Here is a 23385-nt window from a genome sequence, read left to right as displayed (position 1 = left end):
ATATCCGATTCCTTAAATACGGAATGTAAGTCAAAATAAAGATTTTTAATTGGGCTCTATAATAACTTGTCCACATTACACCCATTAGTCGTTATTTGAGCTCCTGTAGCATTAGCTCTTCCCTTGGTAGCTTAGCGGCCTTGAAAGGTGACAGCACTGGGACCAATTTAATTGTTAACAGAACCGTTTAGGTTTTAACACTTACTTTTAAAAATGTGCGAGGTCAAATATTGGAAGGTTTTAATGAAAGGTCAACGTCAGAAAAAGCCAGTGGTTGTTGACCTACATACATGGATAAAAACACATCCAAGTTAAGATCCTTCCTTAAATGTATACATTTTGGAAATATTGGGCGGAGATGCTACAGATACCTAAAATTCTTAAAAAAAACATTAATGCCTTGATACCCCGTGTTTTAATGGTGGGATATTACATATTAACTTGTTATCTGAGTGAACAGGCTTCCTTGGACCAGTGTTTTTCAACCACTAGTGCAGTGTTTTTCAACCACTGTGCCGCGGCGTGCAATACAGTCTGGTGTGCCGTGGGAGATGATCTAATTTCACCTATTTGGGGTAAAAAATATTTTTTGCAAACCAGTAATTATAGTCTGCAAATGATGTGTTGTTGAGTGTCGGTGCTCGGCAGAGTAATCGTGTAATACTCTTCCATATCAGTAGGTGGCAGCAGGTAGATAATTGCTTTGTCGTAATCACAATATGCAGACGACAGCGGGAGGCAGTGTGCAGGTAAAAAGGTATCTAATGCTTAAAATGAAAAATAAACAAAAGGTGAGTTTCCCTAAAAATAAAAAGGCATTGAAGTTTAGGGAAGGCTATGCAGAACGAACCTACAACTGAACTGGCGACAAAGTGAAGAAAAACAGAATGCTGGACGACAGCAAAGACTTACAGCGTGTGGAGCAGACGGCGTCCACAAAGTACATCCGAACATGACATGGCGATCAACAATGTCCCCACAAAGAAGGATAAAAACAACTGAAATATTCTTGTTTGCTAAAACAAAGTAGGTGCGGGGAGTAGCGCTTAAAGGAAGACATGAAACTGCTACAGGAAAATACCAACAAAACAGGAAAAGCCACCAAAATAGGAGCGCAAGACAAGAACTAAAAGAGGACACAGGAAAACGGCAAAAAACTCCAAATAAGTCAGGGGGGGATGTAACAGGTGGTGACAGTACACCTACTTTGAGACAAGAGTTATAGTGTTGCATGCTTGGTTATGGTTTAAATTCATATCAGACGACTTTTTATTGCCAATATCGAGTTTCATATTTTAATGATTTCTGCTAGTGGTGTGCCCTTGGATTTTTTCAATGAAAAAAATGTGCCTCGGCTCAAAAAAGGTTGAAAAACACTGCACTAGTGTACCGTGAGATACAGTCTGGTGTGCCGTGGGAGATTATTTCACTTAATTAGGTTAAAAACATTTTTTGCAAACTAGTAATTATAATTTGCAAATAATGTGCCGTTGTTGAGTGTCTGTGCTGTCTAGATAGCGCAGAGTAACCTTGTAATACTCTTCTATATCAGTAGGTGGCAGCAGGTAGCTAATTGCTTTGTAGATGTCGGGAACATGGTTTGTCGTGATCACAATATGCAGATGGCAGCGTGCAGGTAAAAAGGTATCTAATGCTTCAACCTAAAATAACAAAAGGCATTGAAGCTTAGGGATGGCAATGCAAAACGAAACTAAAACTGAACTGGCTGCAAAGTAAACCAAAACAGAATGCTGGACGACAGCAAAGACTTATAGCGCGTGGAGCAGACGGCGTCCACAAAGTACCTCGGTACATGACAATCAACAATGTCCCCACAAAGAAGGATAGCGTACGCACAACCTAAATAGTCTTGATTGCTAAAACAAAGCAGATGCGGGGAATAGCGTTCAAGGAAGACATGAAACGGCTACAGGAAAATACCACCATAATAGGAGTGCAAGACAAGAACTAAAACACTACACTCACCAAAAAACTCAAAATAAGTTACGGCGTGATGTGACAGGTTGTGACAGTATACCTACTTTGAGACAAGAGCTATGTGGTGCATGGTTGGTTATGGTTTGAATTCATATCCTATAGGGGTGCATGGTTGGTTATGGTTTGAATTCATATCCAACAATTCCGACGACTTTTTATTGATTTTTTCAATGAAAAAAAAATGTGCCTTGGCTCAGAAAAGGTTGAAAATCACTGGCTTAGCGGCCTTGAAAGGTGACAGCACTGGGACCAATTTCCTTTTAAAAGAACCGTTTAGGTTTTAACTCTTACTTTTTAAAAAAAAATGTATCAGGCCAAATATTGGAAGGTTTTAAAGAAAGGCCAGAAAAAGCCTGAGAGTTGTACAAAGGTGGTTGACCTCCATACATGGATGAAAACACATCCAAGTTAAGATCCTAATATTGAAGAGGAATTGGTTAAACTAAAATTGTTATTGTGGTTAAATTATCTTTAAATTTGGAAAATACTAAATTTATGGTATTCAGTAATAAAAGAAAGTTAGAAGTTAGTTTATCCATAAACAATGTGAACATTGAGAAGGTGACTGAAATTAGATTTCTTGGGGTCATCTTAGATGAAAAGTTGACATGGAAAATATGTAAAAAAATAAGGTATCTAAAAGCTTATTTATTTTGAACAAAGTTAAATACAGTTCCCCGTATAATACAATGAGAATTTTATATTGCTCAATTATTCTACCTTATTTCAATTATTGTGCAGAAATATGAGGAAATGCATATCACAGCAGCATAATGCCTTTATTTCTTTTACAGAAAAGAGCACTTCCTATTTTTAAAGTAGGATTTAGAGACCACACAAATCCACTCTTCATTAGGTCAGGTTTATTAAAACTAAAATATATTTTAGAATTGCATACTCTATTAGTAATATTCAAAGCTAGAAATAAAGTTCTTCCGAAGGACTTTCAAAAGTTATTTGTGTTCACGTCTGGGGACGGCGTGGCGAAGTTGGTAGAGTGGCCGTGTCAACAATCGGAGGGTTGCTGGTTACTGGGGTTCAATCCCCACCTTCTACCATCCTAGTCACGTCCGTTGTGTCCTTGGGCAAGACACTTCACCCTTGCTCCTGATGGCTGCTGGTTAGCGCCTTGCATGGCAGCTCCCGCCATCAGTGTGTGAATGTGTGTGTGAATGGGTGAATGTGGAAATACTGTCAAAGCGCTTTGAGTACCTTGAAGGTAGAAAAGCGCTATACAAGTATAACCCATTTATCATTTATTTATTTATAAGATGAAAATCACAGAAGGCCGTATGACTTTAAACATCCGCGAACAAATTTGAAACAAATGTGCTTGTCTATTGCTGGTGTGAAAGCATGGAATTCTCTAAAAGACTAATATTTTTGAATTTAAAAAGAGACTACTCGTATATCAAACTGATTTTTGATTTTGATTGGACGTGTCATTGTGAAAATGCTTAAAACGAAAATGTAAAAGTATGTTGGAGTTCGGGTGTTGATGGAGGGAACAGTGATAAAGTCATCTAAAATAATTTGTGTTAAAAAAGGCGGCAGATAAATAATAAGAATATTATTCTTCCATCTGCTCCTTTCTGATCATGGAAATGTATAAGAAACAAAAAAACAATGAAACAGTGTTAACTGTACGTGGCTTGTATATATGCATTTTCATGAAAGGAATAAAAAGAAATGATGAGGATCCTTCCTTAAATGTATACATTTTGAAATATTGGGCACAGATGCTACAGATACCTACAATTCTTTAAAAAACATTGATGCCTTAATACCCTGTGTTTTAATGGTGGGAAATTATACATAAACTTGTTATCTGAGTGAACAGGCTTCCTTAAACCTCCCTCTCACATACTGAATATATACCCTAATACAGTGTTTTTCAACCTTTTTTGAGCCAAGGCACATTTTTTTGCGTTGATAAAATCCAGAGGCTCACCAACAGAAATCATTAAAAAACGAAACTCAGTTGACAGTTAAAAGTCGTTGTCGCAATTGTTGGGTATGACTTTAAACCATAACCAAGCATGCATCAATATAGCTCTTGTCTCAAAGTAGGTGTACTGTCACCACTTGTCACATCACGCCATGACTTATTTTGAGTTTTTTGCTGTTTTCCTGTATGTAGTGTTTTAGTTCTTGTCTTGCGCTCCTATTATGGTGGCTTTCTCTTTTTTTGGTATTTTCCTGTAGCAGTTTCATGTCTTCCTTTGAGCGATATTTCCCGCATCTTCTTTGTTTTAGCAATCAAGAATATTTCAGTTGTTTTTATCCTTTGTGTGGACATTGTTGATTGTCATGTTCATGTCATGTATGTGGACGCCGTCTCAGCTCCACAGTAAGTCTTTTTTAAAAAATTTTATTAGAAAAAACACACGATACACTTTCAACTAGTGCGTCAACCCAAAAAAAACCCTCCCTCCCCCATTCACACTCATACACACCCACTCACACAAAAAGGGGTTGTTTTTTTCTGCTACCAATATTTCTGGTTCCCACAACATGGACAACACTTTTGCAAGGGACACAGTCCCTGAAGCACACATGATTGTATGTGCTGCTGGTCCACTAACATTTTCATTTAATTACTATTTTTTTTAATGTAATTATTTTTATATAGTTTTACTTTCTTTTTTATCCAAGAAAATATTTATTTATCTTATCTAAAAAAAAAAAGGACCTTCTCTTCACCAGACCAGGTTGTAAATGAAATTAGATTTGTTTAAAGGGTTTTTAAAACCAGGTCCAGTCCAGATAATGTCCAAGTCGGGTTCAACAACACACACCTTCATTCATGTACACTGAAAAAAAAAATAAAAAAATTTGGGAACACAACAGATTGCATACAACAGATATCATATAATCTATAAACATAATTACACTTTCAACATAAGCCTTTGAGGACTTCCCATCTTTTTAAAAATGTTTTTTGGCATAGTATTCAACCATGTATCTTTCTAAAGTTAAAAAATACTGAATAAATGTTTTAAAGAAAGTAATACTAAGTGAATATCTGTTTTTGGCCTTAAAAATAAACCTTTTACCGAGTGCTATAATTAAATTGACTAAATCATGATTGTCAATGAACTCTCCCAAAATAACAGAAACCACATCAAGCTTCATAGACAAACCAATCCTTAAACACATTTTTTCAACTTCCACCCAAAACGAAGACACAATGTGACAATACCAAAACAAATGCAGGGGGGATTCAGACTCCTGACAACAAAATCGGCAGTCATTTGACTCTGTTATATTTCATAATTTTAACATTTTCCCCTTGGGTAAGAAGTTATAAATAATTTTATTTTGAAAATAACGATTTTGCACATCAATAGTAGTTTTATAGATTAGTTTGAATATGACATCCCACGGCAACGGGCAGTCAAAAAAATCCTCCCATTTTCCACAGTAAGTCTTTGCTGTCATCCAGCATTCTGTTTTTGTTTACTTTGTAGCCAGTTCAGTTTTAGTTTCGTTTTGCATAGCCTTCCCTAAGCTTCAATGCCTTTTCTTAGGGGCACTCACCTTTTGTTTATTTTTGGTTTAAGCATTAGACACCTTTTTACCTGCACACTGCCTCCCGCTGTTTCCGACATCTACAAAGCAATTAGCTACCGGCTGCCACCTACTGATATGGAAGAGTATTACACGGTTACTCTGCCGAGCTCTAGACAGCACAAACACTCAACAACAACACATAATTTGCAGACTAATCTCCCACGGCACACCGGTGTGCCGCGGCACACCAGTGTGCCGCGGCACAGTGGTTGAAAAACACTGCCCTAATATACTTGGCACAGATCCATGCATAATTTTTTTTCTCTTAAAAATACAAGGACATGTCTTTTATTACACAGCAACACATGTGACTATATTCTATACTGCTTGTTCTCAGTAGGGTCACGGGTGGGTTAGAGCCTATCCCAGCTGACTTAAGGCGTGAGGTGGATTACACTCTGGACTGGTCAGCAGCTGTCAACAATAGTACATACGGACAAACAAATATTTAGGGCTGGAACAATCAATTAATTTGATTCATCAATTAGGAAAAAAAACTTTGATTTATATTATGTTGCTACTTAGTTTAACTAATAAAATGAATGAAATCTGGCCCACACGGATTGCCTAGAACTTGAAATACGCATGGCCGTCGCAAGTAAGAGCACATGAGCGGTGCCGTGATCTGTGTGGTTGCGAACAGCAAATTATGTTAAAAACGGTCTTGAATTAATGCACAGTCATGAAAAGTGCAATTGACTCATACACACTTGCAAGTTGTCTACTTCTGATACAATACCGATAATGCAGCTTTGAGTATTGCCCGATACAAATACTGATTAGATGCGATATTAGCGCAAATCATACAGTCGCAAGTAAGAGCACATGAGCGGTGCCGTGATCTGTGTGGTTGCGAACAGCAAATTATGTTAAAAACGGTCTTGAATTAATGCACAGTCATGAAAAGTGCAATTGACTCATACACACTTGCAAGTTGTCTACTTCTGATACAATACCGATAATGCAGCTTTGAGTATTGCCCGATACAAATACTGATTAGATGCGATATTAGCGCAAATCATACATACTTTTATTATTGTGTGGCGGGGAATGTTAGAAAAGACTTGATCAAGTGAAATGACTCAAAATGAGAAAAATGGTAGGTACAAAAAACACAAATGTATTATTAGCCATCTGGAATTGACAGGGCAATAGTTTATTTGGTTAAGATCATGACCCAGTAAGTTGAATGATGCAGACATGTTTTTTACTGGGTACTTTCTAATACACTTCTTCTGCCTTGGAAACTTTTATCTGTAAGTAATGTACAACTATAATTATTTTATACTTGTTTACATTGACACATGTGGTGTTTCGAGTAGCCTACAGCCCATCATGTTTACCTTTTTTAAATAACTTTACTGAAATACAAGACAACCTACGCAAGAAAACATGTTGCAGGACCGCTTGTACCGAAGATTTTAGATGCAGGCCAATATAATCCTTTACTTGTCTTTCGCTGATATCGGACCGATAATGATATCGGATTGGGAAACCCCATAGTATTTACTAAAAAAAAAAGAATGAAGTTATGGCAAGCTGAAACAATGTTGTTTATTAAAACACTTTCCCCTAATACACGCATTGAGGCAATCAAGTGTGCCGATTACTCGATTAATTTAACAAACAAATTGATATACTACTCGATTACTAAAATAATCCATAGCTGCAGCCCTAACATGCATCTTTTCGGAAGCCAGAGTACCCTGCTGCTCTCCACACAAAGATGCTCCAATGGAGTTTCGAGTTTGTGTAGCAGATGTGCTAAACATGGCGACCCTGGACTCATGTGCCATTTTTTGAGTTGCATTGTGGTTTAACTGCCGGCTTCCCTTTGTTCTGATTTCAACTGCAGGTGTTTGTGGAGTTTGAGAATGCGTCAAAGCGGCGTTCGTGGGTGCAGGTGTACGATGACAGTGTCAAGGCCGTGTTGGTGGAAGATTCCGTCGTTTGGGCCAATCGCAGCGCTCCAACTGGCACGGCGGGATCAGCCATAATCTGGCCTGCTCTGGTGAGTGTTAAGCCCCTTTTACACTGACATTACAAGTCACTTTCATGCTTGGGCCGTGTTCTGAACATGGAACCTGGGGACAAAGGGGTGTCCTCATGGCTAGGCACGTACCTCTATTAGGGATGTATGTATTTTTATGTTCTGGTTCCGAATTGGGTTGGGCCAAGCGGACCGTGACAATTCTGGACTAATGATACGGCTATCGGTACTTTTTTATCCAGCTAACCGTTGCAAAGCATAGAAAATTACAATGGCGGAACAGCCAATCGAAGCCAACCTTTTATCGCCCCACTTCCAGGTACACGGAAGTAAACAATACAAAATGTACGTTTCATCGGATTCATAGATGGGGATCAATGTTCGCTAAAACTGAATCTAAATGCGGAAAGTTGCCGAAATTGTCGTAATGTGACTGAGATGCTGTCATTGAGAGGAAAAGGGGAATCAAATTTACCGTGCACTGGACAAACACTTACCTTCATGCAGCCGTGCAAGCCAGGTGCCAGCACGGTGCACCATTCTGGGGGCCATTGCCGTGCTTGCCTGCGGGACACACTGCCAACTCAAACTACTAAACTAACTCAAATACTCAGCCGAGCATTTCTCAATACATACACAATACAATTCTACATACACTGTTGTGTCAGGTTTAGGGATGATGTTTGATAAGGAATTATCGAGTTCGAGCCTATTATCGAATCCTCTTATCGAACCGATTCCTTATCGATTCTCTTATCGAGTCCAGATAGGTTGTTGTATATAAATGATAAATGGGTTGTACTTGTATAGCGCTTTTCTACCTTCAAGGTACTCAAAGGGCTTTGACAGTATTTCCACATTTACCCATTCACACACACATTCACACACTGATGGCGGGAGCTGCCATGCAAGGCGCTAACCAGCAGCCATCAGAGGCAAAGGGTGAAGTGTCTTGCCCAAGGACACAACGGACGTGACTAGGAAGGTAGAAGGTGGGAATTGAACCCCAGTAACCAGCAACACTCCGATTGCTGGCACAGCCACTCTACCAACTTCGCCACGCCGCCCCAAAAAACACACAATATAACACACAATAAAAACACACAATATTTGGTTTAACAAAAGCTCACTTTTATTATATAATAAAAAAATAAAATCTAATCAATAAATAAATATTGACTGTTACCCCCTTAAAAAAATAAAAAAAATAAAATAAATATTGACTGTTGTTACCCAAAGTATATTAAGTGGGATTTTTCAGAGAAACAAATATATACAGTAACACAAAAACAACCTGTCTCTGTGAACACTATAGGTGTATAAATAATAATATAGTGTTAAATAAAATCAGTCCCTTGGGCACAAAACTGAAAATAATACAGCTCTCCAAAAAGTGCACTTCTGCTGCTATTTGACATAACTGTTTGTTATGATGCTTTGACATTTTTGCACTTTATTGAAAGAAAATTCTATGAAGAGAAAAGTTGTTTGCAAATGTGGTTACAATGCTAAAAAATTAAAAGTTAAAGCTAAAAAAAGAAATACACTTTGTTGAGTTAACATTATTTCTTTATAGGGGGAACAATTTTATGAGCGAGAGAATATAACAACTACACTACCCAGCATGCAACGGGAGTTACGAGCATGCGCGGTAGCCCCGAAAAGTGTTGCATGTTGCCACGCTGTGAAAGTAAACGTCAAGAACTCAGCCAACACGCCTCGTCTGCATTATTTATAATTAGACAGACAACACATCTACAGTGTGATTTTGTTTTGTTTACAAGGAAAGAAAAACAAAAGTTAAAAAAGGGAGATATGTTGTATATATATGTATGTGCTGCGGTTGTTTGAAGAACGTTGCGACAGCAGCCGTAAAGGAGGTGCGTTGCTAGCCTGGTTGCTATGTTTCCGGTTGGTCGTAAAAGTGTTCGTCATGTGTTTTACCCTGCTCAAATCTCTCAGTAAAGTTATTCGATGGATGATAGCTTTTGTTTTGAACTTTATTACACCTTGGAGCGCTTTTTCCCGTCCATTGTTTTCCTGCTTTCGCTATCTGCGCCTAATGACTGAGCTACGTGACGTCAATTCTTGTGATGTCCCACGGAGCATTTCTGGTCGGGAAGGGATTCGAATAAAGAATCAACTCTTTTCCTTTACTATAGTGGTCTCGATAACGGGTACCGGTTCTCAAAAAGGGATTAGAGTCCGAGGACTTGGTTCTTTTCTTATCAAACAACCGGGAAAACCGGTTTCGAGTATCATCCCTAGTCAGGTTATATGTTTCTTTTGCAAACATGATGACTACTTGACGCCATAAAGCTGTGTTAAACATCTTCATTGGTAAGTTCATAATACCTTGACAACTTCTCATACTATAGTTAGAGCACCAGTGATGCAATAATAACTGATGCACATTTTGTTTTATTTGGAAACATGTCAACTCAAATTTATTGATACGCTGTTATTGTGCTTTTTCTTATTTAAATAATTTTTTCATTCACGTAGAATGTTAATAAAACGCTGAACTAATCCCAAATTTGTTTGGTTTATAGTACAGATGCTATAAAACTGGCAGGTTAAAAACAATGTAAATAATCGTGATATTAATGTAGACTATAATTTTTTTTGTGCCAATAAAAATTTTAATAAAAATGCATTTTTAAAATCTTTATTTCCACCACTACATATTGACAAGGGCATTGTTTCGATAAAATCCTAACGATATACATCCCTAACCTCCAGTAAGGGAACAAAATTCCAAGGGACAAAACTGCTTACCTTTTCAACTTTAATGATATTTCAAATATATCACAAATAAAATACTGCTGAGAGTTCATTCTCTCTAACAAATACAATTCTCAAATGAAAAATGCAAATATAGATAGATCATACAGAACAATTGATTTGAAACATTTTTTTGCAGCACTTTTTTTTTTAATTTTTTCTATCGTTCACAATCATTACAAGAGACAACAAAATAGATGTTTTTTAATTTTTATATTTTAGGGATGAAAAAATATTCTCGTAAGATGTGGCTAATGGGAGTCCCCTGTGTTACCTTCAAACACCTCTAAAACCTCCATCAATGTTTTATATACATGCTGTAAATATGTATATAATGTAGTAACAAACACATTCATAACAATATGTAATATGTCCAATATTTACCGTATTTTAGTCGCATTACTGGAACCTATTTCCTTGAAGCAAGGTTGAAACATTGGTGACGGGAGCCGATAGAGTTAGGACCGTGTAAATGTCAAGCTTGCTAAGCTACTGTATGTTGACAGAAATTTGCTTCTGCTGCACTAAGAGGGGCACAATGGTTTTTTTTTATCAATGTAAAGGCTTTTTGTATATAGTTAGGAGTACACTGCTAAAATAAACTGCATAACAACAAAAGATGAACTGTTTGCACTAACAAACCCTGCAGTGGTAAAAACTTTTTTCCTCCTGCTGTACCTATAATCAACTAGGGAAAAAAACTTATCCCGCTCAACTAAACGGACAAATGTCCATCAAGTTGACTCAGTCGAGTAAGTCACTAATATTGATCATGATAGGAGCTCATCACACTTGTTAGTATAACTACATACACTGTTGATCTAAATGAAATATGGGCTAATATTTTACAGCTACTGGAATATGATCGCCCATGTTTTTTCAGTCAGTATACTTTGTCAGTCAGTATACTTTGGTGTCCTGTAGTATTGTGTTGTGCATTACAAACTCAAAAGCCATTCAGCTGCTGACGCAGAAGCTAGCTTACCTGTTACCGTAGATGGCTTACCTCTAGCGAATGCTGGCGCTAACGTCGCAAGACGGCGTGTTATTACGCCAGAAAAATAGTTCCTCAGTGTCCGCTATTACAATAAGAGTGTCGGACTGTGAACAATAGGCAACATTCCAAAACAAGTGCAGTTCCCCTTTTAAAGATGGGCAAATATAGGTCAGTAGACTGTTACATGAGCTATATAAGGTTTGCCTCATAGGGAACAAAGTAGTGTACAACATACATAATGTAGCTCAGTAATAATACATTTTATTTTTAGATTATGCCAAGGGCCCTTACAAAAAAACCAAGCTGCAGATTAGGGATGTGGGAAAAAATCGATTCGAATTCGAATCGCGATTCTCACGTTGTGCGATTCAGAATCAATTCTCATTTTTAAAAAATCGATTTATTTATTTATATAAAAAAGACTATATTTTTAATTTTTAATTTTTTAAAAATTAATCAATCCAACAAAACAATACACAGCAATACCATAACAATGCAATCCAATTCCAAAACCAAACCTGACCCAGCAACACTCAGAACTGCAATAAACAGAGCAATTGAGAGGAGACACAAACATGACACAGAACAAACCAAAAGTAGTGAAACAAAAATGAATATTATCAACAACAGTATCAATATTAGTTACAATTTCAACAAAGCAGTGATTAAAAATCCCTCATTGACATTATCATTAGACATTTATTAAAAAAGAAAAAAGAACAATAGTGTCACAGTGGCTTACACTTGCATCACATCTCATAAGTTTGACAACACACTGTCTCCAATATTTTCACAAAAATAAAATAAGTCATATTTTTGGTTCATTTAATAGTTAAAACTAATTTACATTATTGCAATCAGTTGATAAAACATTGTCCTTTACAATTTATAAAAGCTTTTTACAAAAATCTACTACTCTGCTTGCATGTCAGCAGACTGGGGTAGACCCTGCTGAAATCCTATGTATTGAATGAATAGAGAATCGTTTTGAATCGGGAATCGTGTTGAATTGGAAAAAAAAATCGATTTTGAATCGAATCGTGACCCCAAGAATCGATATTGAATTGAATCGTGGGACACCCAAAGATTCACAGCCCTACTGCAGATACTTGGGACATCCCTGGTTTATGTGGGTTTTATTTAGTTAAGTACAACAATGCAGACAAATGTGTAAGTAAGAAAGAATAAGTCTGCTACAAAACTTTGAGGTGTCTAATATCATGCCTGTGATCTATTTAATCCGATAAAGTGTCAAAAATACTTATAATTTTATACCTAAATTATATCTCTGACGTCAGTGTTAAGGAAGTTACAGTAACTTTTGTGATGAAATAAACTGTCATTCCTTATCGTTTTCCAATTGACTTAAGCTAAAAGCTGCAATGGACAACACAAAACTCAACTTTCTTATTTATTAGATCAGTAACTGATATTTTTGCCATTTTCCATTGATCGGATGATGAGCTGCCGAGCCCAGTTGATTTTTACCCCAACTGTGTCCGAGACAGTGTTTACCAGCTAACAATGGTACTCACGTGAAAGATTACATCCAAAGGGATGCACGCTCAGGGAGACACAATTACATTTCCATATTCCTTGGCCCCCACAAACAAGATTTAACAGCAGAAGAGGGTATCCGGTTTCTGGTTTCTCTTTAACACTACCACTAGCTATGACCCCTGCTAGCCAAAAACTCGGCAGTGGGATGTGCTGCATTTGTTTACCAAGTAGACTGCTGAAGTGACACTCTCACACTTCCTGTCCCACACTTAGTGTGTATGCGCTAGGCCTGCACATCTCTTTGTGATGGACAAGTCAATGCGCATCCAGATACACGGGTTATGATACTTTTCTAAATCAATATATTTAAAAAACGGATTTATTCGATAAGATTCGACTTAGTGTATTCAATCAATCAATCAATGTTTATTTATATAGCCCTAAATCACAAGTGTCTCAAAGGGCTGTATTAACAATTCGATAAGATTTGATACAGTGTATAAACGTTTACATTTTTTTCTAACACCACAAAAGATTAAAAGCATTCCTTCCTGTGCCTACACTCCGCCTGTTAGAGGATAGTTGGTTAGGATCTTGGCACCAAGCGTTTAGACTATGTCTGTCCAATCTAAGTGTATGTACACTACCGTTCAAAAGTTTGGGGTCACATTAAAATGTCCTTATTTTTCAATGAAGATAACTTTAAACTAGTCTTAACTTTAAAGAAGTACACTCTATACATTGCTAATGTGGTAAATGACTATTCTAGCTGCAAATGTCTGGTTTTTGGTGCAATATCTACATAGGTGTATAGAGGCCCATTTCCAGAAACTATCACTCCAGTGTTCTAATGGTACAATGTGTTTGCTCATTGGCTCAGAAGGCTAATTGATGATTAGAAAACCCTTGTGCAATCATGTTCACACATTTGAAAACAGTTTAGCTCGTTACAGAAGCTACAAAACGGACCTTCCTTTGAGCAGATTGAGTTTCTGGAGCATCACATTTGTGGGGTCAATTAAACGCTCAAAATGGCCAGAAAAAGAGAACTTTCATCTGAAACGCGACAGTCTATTCTTGTTCTTAGAAATTAAGGATATTCCACAAAATTGTTTGGGTGACCCCAAACTTTTGAACGGTAGTGTATATGAACTGATGAAAACTACTTGGATGAAAAGCCAAACATCTTCTAAGACAAACTGAATTGTCAACTGAAAAGTTCTATGCTATGATAATAACCTGGATGAATGAGAACACCCGTCGGCACATTCATCTTCAAGTATCAAAAAAGCACATTCCATAAGTGACATGTTTACAGTATTTTCAAATGTGTAAAAGACAACAAATATCCCAAAAGATGTTGTAAGGCAAAGATAAAGTATTAAGATTTATACATCAGATAAGATGTATGAATAAAAAAAGAACAGAAGTCATAAATAAAAAGAACAGAAGTCTTAGCTTTGTCCAATCAATAAAAAATATATATCTAGTGTACTTCAGAGCTGTTCTGCATCTCTTACAAACTAAGCCAACTTGTCAAAGGTTTTTAGACCGAATTATACTTTGTTGACAGAATTGATGAGGACATGCTGAGTCTCGATAATCTGACTCTCGCCAGATCCTTGTAGTTCGCTGAGCTCCACACAAGGGTCTGGGATCGAGGGCAATGCAAACTCCTTCAAGATAGCAAAAAATAATGAACCAATCAGGATCGCCGGGCGGGATTTCATAGATGTGACGTAGCGCCGAAGTGACTGTTTGATTCAAACAACAATGACGGCACGCAGCGATATGTTTTTTTTCGTTGGTGACTTTGTGAAATCTTTTTTTGCTGTTCCCAATTAAGCCTTTTATTCGCATATTTTCTTTGCACAAACGACATCGATCGTCTACCGACATTGCTGCGTTGTTTCAGTAAAAGTTCTCTAACGTTTCGCTCTGTCGTTATCCAATATGTCGACTGTTCTGTTTTGGATTTCCCAGCTTCGCTCTCATCAGCGTCACGGGTTGATTTCGATGTGAGTGGTTGAAGTAGCACGTCATTCAAGATAACGGACAAGTGGTTTATCCAATCACATATAATGGTTTTTATTACAAAGCCCCGCCTTCTGAAATACATCTCCTATTGAGAAGTCCCAGAACTACAAGGATTTGGCGAGAGTCAGGTTAGATTCTCGAAGTTATAAATCAAATAACCATTACAGGCATATCCTAGACAGCTATTTGGGGACCCTTGTCAACTAAACTTGGCACAGGGGGAAATAGGGGAGTGATTAGCGTAAGTTGAATAGGAATAGTGTGTACAGTCGCCAGGTAGGCCTGGGCCAATAACAAATTTTGCTCGACAATATATTGACCTACAAATTATTGCCCATAAACGATATTATTACCTTAATTTTTTTGAGACCTAATTAAACACTGATGTAATAATATACAATAATAATGCATGTGCATAATGCAATAATGCATTTCAAATGCAATACATGTGTACTTATCGTATATTTTAACGTAATTGGAATGCAGATATTTAATCTCCAAGTTAAATAAAACAATGACAATAAAAAGGACTTTGTTAACAAAATGCACTTGAATGAAAATCACAACCAAAAGCAATAAAATATGTTAAGGTGTGTGGGATTAGGGGCCCCTTAAATAGACACAACCAAAGCAATAGATAAAATGGCTAAATTTTAAGTATTGACAAGAAAGTAGCACTTCACTATTGAACATGTAGGCAAAGGTAGAGTTGAACATTACTGGCAACCAAGTTAGGACTTTTTTAAACAAAAGTGCAGAGTAACAGTATAAACACTACATTATAGGCAGATATATTAACAAGCCATATATAAAAAAACAACTTAAGTCTGGCAGATTCCGAGTGAGGAACATAACTCGACATGACCACATGACAAATGTCTGTCAAAACGTTTGCAGCACTTTTAGGAATGCTACTTTTTCAACATGTCTTTGGCCATGTAGTAGTGATTTAAACCACAATTTCTGTGAGCGCACACCAATTTGCGCTGTTTTGTTTACCCTGACCTGGCTTGTTCACCAAACGCCTTCGGGACTGCCAGGTGGTTGTTTCAAGTGGGCGTGCAGGTTTGTCGTGTATATTATTGATCATGTTCGAGCGCATTTGGCAAACTGGCTTCTCTTTGTTGATAGATTCCTCTTGTTCCAAAGGTTTAAACTGAAATATTCCCACATTGGTGCGGCGGAATTTGGTTTGGTGATCATTTTGTCCATGTGAGCTGCTACATGCTAACTAATTGCACTGCGTGATGTTAACGGGCCAGCGCCCCACCTCGCCACACTAAGAGTCACAGACACTTAATGATGACAAGAGAATTCATCACCTGTTCATTCTACTATGGCACACACGCGCAGCTTCTGAAACCGAGGACAAGCGTGAATGCTTTTAAAGCATGCACATGGCGATTTACCGACTTAATTTTCATTTATCTTCGGTTAAATTAGTTATTGACTATGGCCAGGGCCAGGGGCGTCACTAGCTTTTAAGGACAGGGGGGGCTTAGCCCCCAGGAGATGCACAGGATGCGAGCGAACGTAGCGCACGAGCACAAAACTTCACAAATGGCTAACAAAGACTTATAAATTAATCATTGTTATTATTATTTCAGTGGGTGTATTTTCAATCTGTGTTCAGTACAACAACAAACATGGGTTTGCACAGTGACATTTTGTTTACAGCATCAACAAGAAACAATTACTTGCATGATCCTTCAAGATACACTGAAACACAATGAAAGTCATGGCATTAGCCTCTAAGTTATTAATTCACAACATAGAGGCTAGTGCCACGACTTTAGCTCACAATACAATAATTGTTTGTTCCCAAATATTTTGAAGTTGCACAGACCACATTTTGGGCACATATGTGACTAAAATGGTTGTAAATTCAAGCCCTGGAAATATTACTTAATTACTTGAATTAAAGTAATATCTGGATCGGGATAATTTGGCTTGTATATAATATATTTATATATATATATATATATTATGGCAAGCCGTTAAGGAAATTAGATATATATGGAAGTCTGAATAGAAATGAGCCCGTCTGCTGATCTGAAAAAGAGCCAAAGCTGTCAAAGAGATAGAATAGAAACAACAAAATGTAACTTCCAGGGTTTGAGATTATCGTAGTCCCGTCGTCCCGGGGATGGTAAAAAAAATGCACGGGACAAAATTAAATGCTCCCCGGGACAACGGCTTTTAACCATTTTTTTTCTTTTTCTTTTTATGTATTCATTTTACATTTCATATTAAATATCTTGGTTTTTCCACCCTCTGAAAATCCTATGAAATGTTTAACAAGCCATCCTATAATAATACAACAGCTATTAATGTAACAATACAATAAAACAAATATATTTAATGATGTTTTTTTCATTATTTTAACAATAGGCTAATGTATATACTTTATATAGATTCTACAAGAAACAAAACTTAAAAACTAAATTATTTACAATTGCAGACACAAGGTTCTTGTTCTGCAGTGCTGTGTGCTAATGTGCTTCGTACACCTGCAGGACCGCAAGCAAGGTCGCAGAGAAAATGCGGACTGGATTTTGAGTGATGTGGGCATTTTCTATATGAACAAGTGGAATGGATTGGATACCGACGCACTAAAGGAGCTCTCTACCTTACGCTATGAAGTGAGGGGAAACTGGGTGAATAATGACAGGTTATATGATTATTTATTTAAACTCATATTCGGGCCACTTTATAATGAATATGTCGGCATGTATTTGTAAAAAAACCCACCAAATTATTTAGGGGGGCTTAAGAACATTTTAGGGGGGCTTGAGCCCCCCTAAAATAGGCCTAACAACGCCAATGGCCAGGGCTATAGTTGCTGCTGTGTTGTTGCTTGCAACAAATGCAGATTAAGTAGTCATTCTATGAGGCAAAACTGTCATCTTCCACAAGTCCATGCTGTCACAGACGCTTGCTGGTGGGTATTGACGGACGGTGAAGGACGCTAGCGTTGTTTTTGTGGGCAGCCTTGTTTCTGCACGTTGTTTTAAAGATAAACTCTCACATGATTAGGGATGATGTTTGATAAGGAATTATCGAGTTCGAGCCTATTATCGAATCCTCTTATCGAACCGATTCCTTATCGATTCTCTTATCGAGTCCAGATAGGTTGTTGTATATGGAAAAAAACACACAATATTTGGTTTAACAAAAGCTCACTTTTATTATATAATAAAAAAATAAAATCTAATAAATATTGACTGTTACCCACCTAAAAAAATAAAATAAAATAAATAAATATTGACTGTTGTTACCCAAAGTATATTAAGTGGGATTTTTCAGAGAAACAAATATATACAGTAACACAAAAACAACCTGTCTCTGTGATCACTATAGGTGTATAAATAATAATATAGTGTTAAATAAAATCAGTCCCTTGGGCACAAAACTGAAAATAATACAGCTCTCCAAAAAGTGCACTTCTGCTGCTATTTGACATAACTGTTTGTTATGATGCTTTGACATTTTTGCAGTTTATTTCTTTATTGAAAGAACATTCTATTAAGAGAAACGTTCTTTGCAAATGTGGTTACAATGCTAATAAATGAAAAGTTAAAGCTAAAAAAAGAAATGCACTTTATTGAGTTAACATTATTTCTTTATGGGGGAAAAATGTTATGAGCTAGAGAATATAACAACTACAATACCCAGCATGCAACGGGAGTTACGAGCATGCGCGGTAGCCCCGAAAAGAGTTGCATGTTGCCACGCTGTGCAAGTAAATGTCAAGAACTCAGCCAACACGCCTCGTCTGCATTATTTATAATTAGACAGACAACACATCTACAGTGTGATTTTGTTTTGTTTACAAGGAAAGAAAAACAAAAGTTAAAAAAGGGAGATATGTTGTATATATATGTATGTGCTGCGGTTGTTTTAAGAACCTTGCGACAGCTGCCGTAAAGGAGGTGCGTTGCTATGTTTCCGGTTGGTCGTAAAAGTGTTCGTCATGTGTTTTACCCTGCTAAAATCTCTCAGTAAAGTTATTCGATGGATTATAGTTTTTGTTTTGAACTTTATTACACCTTGGAGCGCTTTTTCCCGTCCATTGTTTTCCTGCTTTTGCTATCTGCGCCTAATGACTGAGCTACGTGACGTCATTTCTTGTGATGTCACACGGAGCATTTCTGGTCGGGACGGGATTCGAATAAAGAATCAACTCTTTTCCTTTACTATAGTGGTCTCGATAACGGGTACCGGTTCTTAAAAAGGGATTCGAGTCCGAGGACTCGGTTCTTCTCTTATCAAACAACCGGGAAAACCGGTTTCGAGTATCATCCCTACACATGATTGCTAGTCTCACACGGCCCACGTATTCATATCTATTCTCGTTTTCAGTCAGTCGCGGGCAGCCCTGGCTCTTGCGTTGTTTTAAAGACAAAAACAGTCAACTGATTTCATACTCAATTAATCGAAATAATTACTGTTGATTCCTAACAATTGAGGTGGCGGCCATCGATGCAGCTGAATCGTTCACTTGTCAAACCAGATGTCTGGTCATCGTTCACTACTCAAGTATGTGCATGCACACATTATGCAAAATTAACTGTTCGCCCTTGCTCGTAAACCTGATGAGACTGTCTGCGGATGTATCTGATCATTATTTGTTACCACCCTGTAGTTGGTGATATGCATAGTAACTCCTAACGCACCTGATCTGTCAGAGAATAAGAAGACCTAGCAGGAGGGAGAAGGAGTTTGGCAATTTAGTAACCTGGTAGCTGTATTTGGCTTGTATTCAGGCTGTGGATACATGATTAATTAGATTACATAAAATGTTGATTTTATATTCTGTTGCTTGGATTAATAGTTTAATGAGCGTAATGTATACAAACTGAAAAAATCTGAACCGCATTGAATGCACAGAACTTTAAAAACGTGGACATAGTTGCTGCACAGCCGCTGCAACAGAGTACACTTCAGAGCGTTAGCGTGAGGGTGGCATGGTCTGTGGGGTGGTGAACAGCAGATATTTTTTTCTAATAAAAGCATTCCATTAAAACACATCTGCCGCAACCCAGAAGGGAAGAAGCGGTAGAAAATGGATGGATGGAAGTTAAAAGTAAAATTTAAATCTTGATGAATTGCATTTATTTAAAAGAAAATAATGATGGTAATGATGGCAAGCAGAACATTGTTTTTATTTGAACTATTTTCCCTAAAATATCAAATTATTAATGAATCAAAGTTTACTTATATAGCCCTTTATCACAAATGTCTCAAAGGGCTGCATGAGCCACAACGACATCCCCCGGCTCAGATCCCACATCAGGGCAAGAAAAAACTCAACCCAATCGGAACAAAAAGAACCATTGGAAGGTACCACAGATGAGAGGCTCCCCCCAGGGCGACCGGTGCAATGGATGCCGAGTGGATACGGTTAATAATGTGAGTCCAGTCCATAGTGGGGCCAGCAGGGGATCCTCTTGCATGTAGACACGTTGGGGCTCAAAGACGTCACCGATTGATGCATAAGGAGTGGTCCAACTTCAATTACTTGTCTAATTGAACAAATCGATAGATTTCTCGAGGTTTTTTTTCAACAAAGCAAAAATTCCAACAACTTTAATTTGAAACTTTTGCTACGAGACCCTGGCCTCATCCATCTTGTTTGAGACCAAACAATAATTTGTATTTCTAAAATAAAAACAAAGAAGAATTATTTTTCTTTTTATGTTTTTTTTTACTCACCTATTTACTAGGAGTGTGGGAAAAAATGGATTCGAATTCGAATCTCGATTCTCACGTTGTGCGATTCACAATTGATTCTCATATTTATTTTTGATTTATTTTTTTAAATTAATCAATCCAACAAAACAATACACAGCAATACCATAACAATGCAATCCAATTCCAAAACCAAACCCGACCCAGCAACACTCAGAACTGCAATAAACAGAGCAATTGAGAGGAGACACAAACACGACACAGAACAAACCAAAAGTAGTGAAACAAAAATGAATATTATCAACAACAGTATCAATATTAGTTACAATTTCAACATAGCAGTGATTAAAAATCCCTCATTGACATTATCATTAGACATTTATAAAAAAAAAAAAAAGAACAAATTGTGTCACAGTGGCTTACACTTGCATCGCATCTCATAAGCTTGACAACACACTGTGTCCAATATTTTCACAAAGATAAAATAAGTCATATTTTTGATTGATTTAATAGTTAAAACAAATTTACATTATTGCAATCAGTTGATAAAACATTGTCCTTTACAATTATAAAAGCTTTTTACAAAAATCTACTACTCTGCCTGCTTGTCAGCAGACTGGGGTAGATCCTGCTGAAATCCTATGTATTGAATGAATAGAGAATCGTTTTGAATCGGGGAAAAAATCGTTTTTGAATCGTGTTGAGTTGAAAAAAAAAAGATTTTGAATCGAATCGTGACTCCAAGAATCGATATTGAATCGAACCGTGGGACACCCAAAGATTCACAGCCCTACTATTTACTCTTTCACAACCCCCGTTCTTCACTTGTCCTGAGTCCAATGCATTTTTAAAGGTGAAAACGGTCAATTTTTTTTTTCTTCCACAGACTTTCCAATCACTTGTGGACAGAGTGGGTTTAGGATCGGTACTTCCTGTGCAATATTTTGGAAACAACGACCTTGAGTTTCTCCCTGATAAAAAGTCCATCCACAGGTTTGAGGTGTGTTTGTTTTTGAAGTTGTTAGTTGCTTCATATGCCTGCAGAATAGTTGCCTTCACTTTTAAATGTAAAATAGCTTAATTACTAAAACAGTGGGAAAAAAATCATATTCTTTGTGATTTGGTATATTTGTTTCTTTCTGTTGTAGTATTAATGTTTTGTGATGTTGTGCAGGTTGATAAAGACATAAGACATCCATTGTTGTTGGAGCAGCCCTCTTTGCAGGCTGCCATCTCCAGCTGGCGAAGTGACTTTGACCTACAGGAGATACTGAGAAAGGGTAAGACTTAATATAGTCGGAAAAACTGGTTAAACGTATGTCTGACTCTTGTGCCTCCTCCCTTCCATGACGTATGAAAGAGCAATAAAAGCTTTAGGGTATTTATTTGTATACGTTCAAATACCAAGTGCACTTTAAAATGTTTTTGTGGCATTGATTCTGCTCCACTATTGCCACAGAAATGTGCTCCAATGTGACGAATCACTGTTCTTTGCTCAGGTTCATACACAATTCAAGGACGAAAGGTACGTGTCTATAAACCAGAGTTTGAGGAATGCTGGGCCCCAGGTATTGTCTCCCAACATGACCCAGTCTCACACATTATGGAAATCATGATGGATACGGTAATTATTACATTTTAAATGTATATTTCACCTAGTATTGTTGAAGTGTTATAAATTAACAGTAAACACTTGTGCTCTAGAGTAAAGAAAAACAAATGGTGGACCCTCGTGTGATACAAGTCATGCTGGCCGAGGAAGAGGTAACGATTTCTCAAAACATTTTGATATTTTAAGTGATTTATGTGTATGGAATCACTTTGTTTTTAGGGCTGGGATTGATGATTCCCACAAATTGATAATCACTTTGTTAGCCTGAAATAATGTATGAATAATTTCGTCCTAACCTAGTTTTGTTTATATTTGAAGTTTTAATACCGTGGACTCTTCAATTAAACTTACCTCTAGACATTGTTTTTTTTCCCAGCTTGGTAAGAATGGTCGACGAAAGATTGACAGTGAGACATTGAAAGGGGACAATAGTCGCAGGCGAAGGACTGCCTCTGGGGAAGAAGACACAAACCTGAAGCGTTTCAAAGGAGCGGCAGAATCTGGAGCGGATGGACAAAACTGTGACGATTCCAACAACATCTTGACAGAAGGGACAGATGTGCGGGTAGGAGACTCCAGTGAGAAAGTCAGCAGCACAACCAAAAACGGAAGCTCCTCAGAGGGAACATTTCTTCAAGGCAAAGTGTTGTCGGCCCACACCAATTCCGTCCAGATGGATCAATCAAATGTTGCCCAGGCGTGTTATTACACCCACGTAAAAGAAAATGGACGGACACTGTCCACACAAGGGGCAGCGGACTCAACCACTTCTGTTTCTCATACGCCCATTCCTCCTCCCCTTAAACCAGCACCCTCTCCCTTCTCTGCCTCATCGTTCCCCCCTTTTGGCCAGATGCCAAGCCTGGTCCCGGGAGCCCTGGTGCCCAAGATTACCCTGAACCCCCAGCCAGCCAGAGAAGAGGCTTCCCAGTCTTTTTCTAAAACCGCTGCGCTTGTTTCCCCTGGACCCGTCACCATTTCTTGGTCTTCACCAGACAGCAGCCCGAGTGTGGCGCTGTCTGCTTCTGTGGGCTTCATTCCCAAGGCACCCGCTTGGGGAACGAAGACTGAGGTAAGAAGACAACCTGTAGTCTCAGTGCCTTCTGTACTGTTTTATATGAAGCGTATGTTACTATAAGATTGTTATTTACAGGGTGCTATTGTTCCTCAAAACTGGTTTCATTAAAGCTTATTTATCCAAAT

General features: G+C 37.7%; 1 protein-coding gene across 3 annotated transcripts in view; it reads left to right on the top strand.

Moving 5' to 3' along the window:
* The window catches only part of kdm3b (lysine (K)-specific demethylase 3B), a 49009-nt gene that overhangs the window by 739 nt on the left and 24885 nt on the right, over positions 1-23385 (top strand). For all 3 annotated transcript variants that reach the window (XM_062045906.1, XM_062045907.1, XM_062045904.1), the window contains exons 2-7: positions 7427-7582; positions 21457-21570; positions 21745-21850; positions 22070-22194; positions 22275-22334; positions 22559-23254. In XM_062045906.1, the coding sequence (XP_061901890.1) occupies positions 7427-7582; positions 21457-21570; positions 21745-21850; positions 22070-22194; positions 22275-22334; positions 22559-23254 (1257 nt within the window). The remainder of the gene's footprint in view (positions 1-7426; positions 7583-21456; positions 21571-21744; positions 21851-22069; positions 22195-22274; positions 22335-22558; positions 23255-23385) is intronic.

This window comes from Entelurus aequoreus, linkage group LG04 (genome assembly GCF_033978785.1).
Source record: "Entelurus aequoreus isolate RoL-2023_Sb linkage group LG04, RoL_Eaeq_v1.1, whole genome shotgun sequence".
NCBI classification, from domain to species: Eukaryota; Metazoa; Chordata; class Actinopteri; order Syngnathiformes; family Syngnathidae; genus Entelurus; species Entelurus aequoreus.
Note: the sequence above shows the minus strand (reverse complement) of the source record. Positions and strands in the feature narration are given on the sequence as shown.